The sequence below is a fragment of the Perca fluviatilis genome, chromosome 18 (genome assembly GCF_010015445.1).
Source record: "Perca fluviatilis chromosome 18, GENO_Pfluv_1.0, whole genome shotgun sequence".
NCBI lineage: Eukaryota > Metazoa > Chordata > Actinopteri > Perciformes > Percidae > Perca > Perca fluviatilis.
The window spans coordinates 17,465,648-17,475,363 of record NC_053129.1 but is presented as its reverse complement, the minus strand read 5'-3'; the positions used below and the strand labels follow the sequence as shown (position 1 = coordinate 17,475,363).

Here is a 9,716-nt window from a genome sequence, read left to right as displayed (position 1 = left end):
TGGCCTGGTGCATTCAAGAATACTTCGTAAATGTTAGAGGCACTGTCCAATGCACTATCCTTGAGGCCCTACTTTCCCACCAATTTTTTATTTGCAGTAGGCCATATAATACAGCTACATTTTATCATGGCATTTGTATTATGTAATGTAATAGTGTAGATCTGGCTAAGCATTATTAACCGATTTTGGTTTAGATGGTAGACTACAAGGTTTTTCTCAGCAAAAAAAAAAGCACAAGTTGATATGTTTTCTGGAAATATAAGTGTTCTTATAATTGCAGTCGCTTTCTTGGATATTACCTAAAATTCGGACTTTTTCCGTGTCTGTTTAAATAGTAATTTCATAACGTCGGACGGTATTTGAAGTATACTTTATTGGACATGCGCACTCGGCCGCACGCGCTCAGGAGCGCCAAATTTACCGGGATGCTAAAGGAGAGGGGAGGAGCAGTAGTAGAGGCTGCTGTAGTTTAAATTAATGTCAACCTGCCTCTTCCCCCGGAGAACAAACCCAGCGCAGATAGTGAAAGTACGTGCTCAGTGCAACCTGCGAGCCGCTCTACAGATATTAACATGGCTCGGCGGCCGAGAAACAGGTAAGCTCAAACAGACCATTTACTCTTTAATTTGCATCATCTTTAACTTTCTTTTTCCCTCTATGTGCGTCTTATAGCTCACGTAGTTAACGTTAACTGTTACTGTTTTTCTTTTCACGTTAGCCATCATTTATGTTGTTGAATACGGCATGAGTTAAGGGATTAAGGGTGCACCTTATTGACAGAGTTATTGATCTTTTTCATTAAATCTTTAGTTGTCTAAGCTCTTTTTGTGCTTGTAACGTTAAGCCATTTTTTTGGTTTTCTTGGCCGTTAAAGCTGAGTCGTGGTGTGGGTGTCTCGCTCGCGCGCCCATGACAGGTGGTGGTCATCTGGCATGTGCGCTTCTAGAGCTGCTGTCAGTGGTGAGAGAGAGAAAGGGGTCTCTCTCTGTGTGTGTGTGTGTGTGTGTGTCTCTCTCTCTCTCTACACACACACACACACACACACACACACACACACACACACACACACACAGATTAATAACATTAGGCGGGTGGACAGGCGCGTGCCACGCTGTGCGCAGGACTGCGTGCCACGCTGCGCGCAGGACTGTGTGGTGGATAGGAGCATTATAATAAATACAAAATGAAACACAATGCAGCATAGTCTATGAGACTTGTCAAAACGCACTCACAGACTTGAATGTATTGCAACACGCAATGCCATGTCCTACATTTAGTTTATGAAGGTTTTGAAAACAGGCGCTTGGTTGACCATCAGACACGTTTTCTTTTTCACGTTTTTAACTTGCAGATTAGATCTTAGCCTATAGCCTACAGCAATATAGCTGTCATAAAGGTCATTTTAAACCCGCCTTAATGCAACTTTGATACACCCTGAATGTCGCCGCAGCATCTCTGAAAGCGGGGCGCTCACTGTTATTTTGGAAACTGCGCTTTCACAGCGTCTTCAATGTGTACTTGTCTCGAAAAGTGGCTGCGTGTTGTGTATTTCCTATGTTTTGGTACAAGAATCGCCACAAATTTAAACTTTAGTCACTCTCACCAGCTTACCGTTTTGTATACTTTCTTGATGAGCATCGATCGGCATCAGCTTTCTCTGAAAAGCATCTGGCTACTTGCATTGAGCTTGCGTGTTAAGTTTTAACAATTACTGTTTAAGTGCGTGAATTTATCTTTTGTTTGCGTGTTGTTTGTGCACAAGAAGTACTCAGCAATTTATTTTTTTAAATGTCATACAATTGACACATCGGCATTTTATGTATTTAAAACATAAAATGACTGCTGTACATTTTTCTGTATTTTTCTGTATGGTCATTCATTGCTGTTAATGAGATAGGCACGCATTTGGGTAAATGGACAAAAATAAGGAAGATAATCCACTGTAAATATCCTCTATTACACACAAAACACACACACACACACACACACACACACACACACACACACACACACCTCAGTGGGGTTCCTATTCACCTGTTGCTCTGTCTGTATGACATTAAAGTATCTTACTAGTAAAAGCTTCCACGTTGTCCATGCTCTACATTCTGATTGGTTAACCAACTACCGGGGTGTGTGTGTGTGTGTGTGTGTGTGTGTGCGCGCGCGCGCGCTTGCGCGTGCATGCATGTATGACTATGCTGTACAATGCAAACCATTGCAGGTCTGAACACGCCAGGGTCACAAAATCATGATCGCATGTGCCAATCCCAGTATCTGTGGAAACCAAAAACATTGGAACCTGTTCATCCATGCCCCCCTCCCTCCCACTTGCTGTTCTTCTCTCTCTCTCTCTCTCTCTCTCTCCTCTCTTGTGGGTGTCTTGGCTAAAAGCCTGCACCCAAACCTTCAAGAATGACTGGTTCTGTCTGTGTTGACACCTGATGAATTAAATAGTGGGCTGAGTTCTTTATGCACTCTTTAAAGAGATTATTAGGGAGTAGTTTGGAAATAGACAGGTTCTTATGGTGCTTTCATTTACCTTTCTATTATCTTACACTATTTTTCACACAGCCTCCACCTCTTCTTCTGAATTTCTCTTTGTCTTTCTCTCTTTGTTTGCAGTGTTTACAGTAGTGAGGAGGATGAGGAGGAGACTGAGATGTATGAACATGATTATGATGGATCACTGGCCAAGGCAGGGAAACGCCACCTTGGCAAAACACGCTGGACACGAGAAGAGGTACACACACAAAGACCCGTCAAAACAATTCAAATCCTGCTGTTCAATACAAAATGTTTAACACAGCTCACATGTTGGGTAGAAATGACCTCAGGAGAGAGCATTCCCTAGGACCTTTCTTTTTATTGTTGTCAGGTCTAACCACATTGACTGACTATTGTGTTAAATTGCTGGGAGTGATGTTCATTGCAGTGAGTCTGACAAACTGCAATATGTTTTCTCTTTTTTTCAGGATGAGAAGTTGAAGAAACTTGTTGAGCTTCATGGATCAGAAGACTGGAAAGTTATTGCAAGCTTACTAACTGTACGTATGAGGCCTGTGCTTACACATGCATGTACAAATGCACACACATAAACAAAAACCTCCCATAGTATAAGAATGATTACTAATCCCTGCTCTCTGACCTACCAGAATCGTACAGATGTGCAGTGCCAGCACAGGTGGCAGAAGGTTCTTAACCCAGAGCTCATCAAAGGGCCATGGACCAAAGAGGAGGACCAGAGGGTAAGAAAACAGCCTTTTAGAAAACATTAATGCACTCAGGACATAATGGGTCACACACAAAATATAGAAAATCAATGACAAACCCACATTTGTCTTTGTACATTATAGTAGAACCTTCACATACATTAGTAATGCAGAACCACTTTTGATGTTGGGGTAACGTAGTTGGATACCAGTCACGGGAAACAGGCAATCAAGTGTCATCCAGGGTAAAAAAAATCTGTAGCAACTCCTTGGCTGCTGTTGCACATTTTTAGTTTGCCAAAAAGTTGATGTTACTCAACAAGTAACATGCTTAGTCTCTTAAAGCCTGTGCAGTATTTATTGGGCTAGTCCAAAGGAGTTATATTTCCACTCAGATGCCACTTTAATGATTAGCAGAGTGGCTAACGTTCCACTGGAAACTCCCTCACTGCTCACCAGCAGGTGTTCTCAATCACCTCTACATGTTCAAAGATAAAGAAAGGGGGAAGGAGGGAGCGGAGGGGAAGCATTCACTGACACAATGTACACGTTTCTGAGATTTGTCTGGTTGACTAACAACTTTTTTTATTGTCACTTTCTCTCCTATCCTTTATATAACTGATCGTTTTACCTTATTTTTCTTACCCTCTACCCCTTTACTTCTCCCTCTCCTCCCTGTTATTGCTCCTTCCTTCCTCTTTCCTCATGCCCCTCCACAACCATTTACTTCTCTTCCTTTTCAATGCTCTTCCTCCTCCCCTCTCGTCTCCCACACACACACACACACACACACACCAGGTGATTGAGCTTGTCCAGAAGTATGGAGCCAAGCGTTGGTCGGTGATTGCCAAGCACCTGAAGGGGCGTATCGGCAAGCAGTGCCGTGAGCGCTGGCACAACCACCTGAACCCAGAGGTGAAGAAGACATCGTGGACTGAGGAGGAGGACCGAATCATCTACCAGGCACACGAGAAGCTGGGCAACCGCTGGGCCGAAATCGCTAAGCTGCTCCCCGGCAGGTAAGGCAGAGAATGAAGAGAGAAAGGTGAAAAAAGAGAAGCTAGATAAATCACTAAACCCTTGTTGGTTGACTGTGCAATGTTGCGGTTGAGAGGGTGAAATGGAGGAATGAAGAGAGAAGAAACAAATGAGAAAAGGGATGAAGTGAGCACACAGAACATTAAAGAATATGGAGGTGTGAATACGGAAAGTACTTCCATTGTTTTTGAAAGATAGGAATACAGAATGATTGGGAGAAATAAGGTTAAAAGACAAATGTCAGGACAGGGTGTTTTTTTTTTATAGAAAAAGGGCTAATGAATAAGACTAGGTGAAAAAAGATACTTTATTTTTGACATTATTGTAATTGCTCTGTACTGATATCCTTATCAGTTTTGTGTGCGTGATCTGTGGCAGCCTCTGTGTGTGCCTGCACCACTAGAGGTCCAGGATGTCTTCACATTGCGCATGTTTGTGGATGTGTTTTGTAATGAATAACCTTTAAGTGAATATGTCTCATTTATGATACCCAGGACTGACAACGCTATAAAGAACCACTGGAACTCCACCATGAGGCGAAAGGTGGAACAGGAGGGCTATCTTCAGATCGCAGCAAAGAACTCCTCGCTCTCCATTAGCCATGGCTACGTGAAGACCAACAATCACATCATGGGTTTCCCTCAACACTCGCCCAGTCACGCGCAGCTGCCTCACTTGTCGCAAGTCAACTACGCCTACATCTCCGACACACACCGAGTGAGTGGGCTTTAAACAAACTCTGGATGCTAGCAGGAAAACTAAATGATGCTGATTGTGTAGGTGCAGGCGATTTCATTTATTTGATTTGGATCTGTGTTTCTGATTGGCTTAACAGATACCGTTCCCCATGGCCTTGCATTTGAACCTCCTGAACATTCCCCAGCATGGAACCGCTGCTATACAGGTAAAAACGCAGCATAATTGATCACTAGTGAGACTAGATAGTAAGGCCACAGGAGGGATTGTAAGTGACGATGAATTGTTGCTCAAAATCTGCCTCCTGCTCTCTTTTTCCCAGAGACACTATGGTGAGGAGGACCCTGAGAAGGAGCAGAGGGTGAAAGAGATCGAACTGCTGCTCATGTCAACAGAAGATGAGCTGAGGGGCCAGCCATCACGACCAGTAAGTCGCATGCCTGTCTGCGTAAGCGCGGGTGTGAGCTTCTAAATATTCAAGTGTGACAGCACTATTTATGAGCATGTGCATTTGACCCTGGCTTTAAGGACAGTGGCTGGATGTGTGTGTTCGTGTGAGGAGGAAACATCTGGGGGGTTGGTTTCTGCAAAAATGATGAAATAGGACCTTATTGCCATTTTAGCGCGTGTGCACGACCCCTTGTGCAACCCTCTACTCAACACTTCTTTACATTGAAGTTCCCTTTCTCCTTTTTTTCTCATGTGCTCAAATTTTACACCTCTTCCCTTATTGTCAGGCTTGCATTTTCTCTCTTGTGCTTGTCTGACACTTTCTCTACACTCACCCTACTGTGCATTATATTTTTTTGGATGATTATTCTTTGACAGTTATTTCTAGCCCTCACTCTTTATACCCTTTTCTCCCCCAGATGAATTTGTCCTATCCAAGCTGGGCCAGCCAGAGCTCTTTGACCAACAGCTCAGAGGGTGTAATGTTATTACCTCATCACCAGGCCCCTGCCCTGCCTCTCGACCAGAGCTGCCTACCTGAGGAGAGCGCCTCTGCAACACGTGCCCACAGCAATAACGGCAGCAACAACAACAATAACAACAGCAATCACAGCAGTCCGACGTTCTCAAATACTATTCCAGAGTTCATGGATTGTGTCATTGATTCAGTGAGTAGCTGCATTACTTTATCCTTGGGCTACGTGTTGTGATGACATTTTGTTAATTTGTGTGTGTCGTGACCAACTGTGTCAAGATGAAACTAGGATAGCTTAGCAAGTAGCAACATAGATTTTACCAAGTAGTGGGCTTTGACCCATATTTTCCCGCCCCTTTTCCTAGAGCCTCTCCTCAGTGGATGAGGCCACTACCAGTGGGCTCTTGGATAGGAGCGTTCTCAGAACAGACAGGGTCTTGCCCAATCAGGGCTCAAGAACTGCTCTCGGAGCATGGGCTCGTTTCATCTGCTCAACCCCCAAGCCTTCACCAGTCAGAAACCTTCCATTTTCACCCTCACAGGTAGTTAAAGTAGCTGCGTTTGATTAGAATCCATCCAATCACCAACCTGCCACCTTGACGATATCAACAACCAATCATTCAGACTATGTTTCTGTGCTGTTGTTTTCCATCTTTTAGTTTCATTGCAATTATTTTATCGATTAATTGTCTTTTGAAGCACCGGCCCTCTTTTCTCCTTTCCTCTGCATTTCTGTAATTCAGACCAGGTGTGCTTCCATGATCTGCCAGATTGTTTCTGCTTAAAAATAAACCTGTAAAGCTACTTTGATTGATTTGTTTCCCTTCTTTTGTTTCACAGTTTCTCAACCAGTCAATGAGCCCAGAACACTCCGACAATGACTCGCCTGTGGACTCCAAGCCTCCAATCGACCACACTATCAGACCCCAGAAAGAGAATGAAATGTAAGCGGCTCTGTCTCTGATACATTTTATTATGCAATTATGCAGAATTGTGGCAAATGGCGCTTTATAAACTGTTCTCTCTCTCTCTCTCTCTCTCTCAGGTTCAGAACTCCAAACATTCGTCGTTCGATCCTGGAGTCATCTCCTTGTACACCCACGCCTTTCAGGTCAGCACTGGCCATGCAGGAGGCCAAGTATGGACCCCTCAAACTACTGGTGAGATAGAGACTTTGAAAAAATATCTCAAGTCTTGAATTTGTCATATTACCTTCTGTTGTGCTTGCTAAAGTGTCCTTGTGACTCACTGGGGTATGTGTGCCTTTTCCAGAACTCCCCTTTGGAGCAGCAGATGGTACAGTCCATCAAGCAGGAGCCAATGGAGTGTGCCATTGAGCAGCCTCCTATGAAGAAAATAAAACAAGAGGTACTTAACACTCACAACATAAGCATGCACATATGTAAAAAACAAACAAACATGCAGATAAATGTGCGACTGACAAAAGAAGTATTTGTTTTCATGTGGAGGTTCACTATTATTAATGATATACTAATTATCAGTAGCATTGTTTGAGACTACTGTATGGATCCATGTTTGCACGACTCTTGATATTTACCGTGATGTATTTTGGGTCCTAGGTAGAGTCCCCATGTGAGGGGAGCCCGTGTATGCAGTGGGAAGGACAAGACCTTCACACACAGCTCTTCTCCCCAAACGGCCCCGCACAGGAAGTACCTGTAAGCTCACTTTTGACCTAACAGTTAATGTTCTCTAATGTGAAGCTATCCTTCATTACTCACAAACATCCTCAAACCTTAGTCTTGACTTCTGTCGCTAAGATATGTTTTTATTTTTTACATTTTCTTTCAGGACCTACTCACTAGCTCATTATTGAGTGAAGATGGGCACAAAACCTACCAGCTCACTCGCAGAGGCATGGCCAGCCCACTACAGGTGTGCATACCTTTCTATGTAATAATGTATTGATCTAAGTTTGAACCAGAAGGGAACTCTGAGAGTGCAGGCCTCCACCAAGGCCATACCCTATCTCGCAATGTTAATCTAAGTGAAAAAAGAATTTGCTCTAAAATTGAATGGGTTCTTCCTTGGCCCATGGTACACCCTTCCACCAAGTTTCATGGAATTCGGGCCAGTAGTTTTTTTCCGTTAACCTGCTTACAAAGGAGATACAAAAAATGTTAACCATCAAAACTCATCATCCTCTCTTTCTCTTGCCAACAGCAGCTCAGTTCCTGGGAACAGGTGACCTGTGGGAAAACAGAGGAGCACGTTTTGGCCTCAGAGCAGAGCCACAAGTACATCAACACTTACCCTACGAGGACACTGGTCATGTAGACATAGAGACACATGTTGGACTGTAAGATCAACAATCCCTGCGCTGGACGCAGCGCCGCGGATTACATATTTGTTGTGGTACAACAGTTGGGAGAGGCTCTATGCCATTGGTGGTTTTACACTCACACTTGTTGGATTTCAACCAACCAAAGACTAAACATTTATTTTCTTTTAAATAGAATTTGCTCTGGGTTCTATTGTACGTCCTATTACTTTTGGTCTTGTCACTGTCTTATTATCAATGTTGTATTATAAATGGGAAACGGTGGCTATATAATTTGCATTGGGCTGTATTATTAATTCCGAATTTTGATATTAATATAAAGAACAAGTTGATTAATTTATTTCTTTTGTTTTGATAATGATGATAATGTTGTTGTTGTTTTTTTAAATTGGCCAATGGAGCAGTGTTGTAAGTAAAGTATTTAAGCCCTGTTAGCATTATCATAAATCCAAAGGCATATTAATGAATTCAAAACTGACCTCTTTATTCCAGTCATGAAACTTTTCTGTTTCTTTTATTATTATTATTTTCTGTGTCTACTGAGAATTTTAAGTGTTTGGTCTGTGCCACCTCATGTAAACACTTAACTACTGAACAAGAGCAACTGCATCTGTTCTTCCGTCATTATTCAACTAAGAATGATCATGTTTTACACAACAAAGGGGCCAGCCTTATTAGTATTACCTGACTACCACATTGGCACCTTTTAGTTCATATAAATGGAGTTTTCATTTCAACTTTCAATTTATTTCTGGCCTTCACAAAATCCTGTATGAGGAAACATTTAATGAACAAACATATGTGTTAAAAGTCTAAGTATATATATATTTATACATTTAAAAACAATCTCAAATGAGCTTATATGTTTGAAACCATGAGCTTCACCCAGTAAGAGTAAGACCAAGCTGCACTTGAATCTTATATTCTCCATAAAAAAGTGGGAGTACTAAACACTGATGTTTTATATTTTGCTACAAACAAATCCCTTGAATTGAAACTTTTGTATTGTTTTTGTTTTTAAACATTTCTTTGAATCGTTTTGTATTGTTGTATAATGCTTATTCAATCAGCATTTTGTTTTCTTACTAAGACTGCAGTAGCCCATGTCAAACACTTAGCAGACAATCTTTTTATACGCCTTGTTTTTATACTAGCTTTTGAGCAAAAATTATTTTATAAAAGCATTTATACATTCCAAGTGTTAATGTTTTTTTTTTATACTTTTCTATACTGCCTAGTAAATAAAGTGTGTTGTTTTTATTACATCCTTGAGTTCCGTGTAATTTTGGAAATATCTAATTTTAAAGGACATAATATCTTCAGTTGAAGATGTAATAGTGATAGCAATTTAAAAGCTGTTCCGCACGGACAATGAACAAGATTGACATATTTAAGTTGGAAATATGGTTATAGTCCTTCCTTTAGTACAAATAGCCTGTAGTGGTTTAAAGTGTAAATAGCACTGTGAAGGCAAACTATTGTCCCTAGAGTAATACTTAAATAAATAAACTATATGCTCTGTCTCTACTATGCAAATTCTTCTAGT

At 41.7% G+C, this 9,716-nt stretch overlaps 1 protein-coding gene across 3 annotated transcripts; it reads left to right on the top strand.

Moving 5' to 3' along the window:
- Window positions 1-467: 467 nt before the first annotated feature.
- On the top strand, window positions 468-9,446 carry myb (v-myb avian myeloblastosis viral oncogene homolog). Of its 3 annotated transcripts, none has more exons than XM_039781166.1 (16): window positions 468-595; window positions 2,623-2,740; window positions 2,973-3,044; window positions 3,153-3,245; window positions 4,008-4,228; window positions 4,742-4,964; window positions 5,083-5,151; window positions 5,266-5,370; window positions 5,813-6,061; window positions 6,234-6,410; window positions 6,709-6,812; window positions 6,914-7,028; window positions 7,141-7,236; window positions 7,449-7,547; window positions 7,681-7,764; window positions 8,056-9,446. In XM_039781166.1, the coding sequence occupies exons 1-16, from the start codon at window positions 573-575 to the stop codon at window positions 8,164-8,166; spliced, it is 1,959 nt and encodes a 652-aa protein (XP_039637100.1). In that variant the 5' UTR covers window positions 468-572; the 3' UTR covers window positions 8,167-9,446. The 3 variants fall into 3 exon arrangements, with proteins under 3 accessions (XP_039637100.1, XP_039637099.1, XP_039637101.1); XM_039781165.1 differs by having other exon boundaries at window positions 470-595; window positions 8,053-9,446; XM_039781167.1 differs by lacking the exon at window positions 6,234-6,410 and having other exon boundaries at window positions 473-595; window positions 8,053-9,446.
- Window positions 9,447-9,716: the final 270 nt, after the last annotated feature.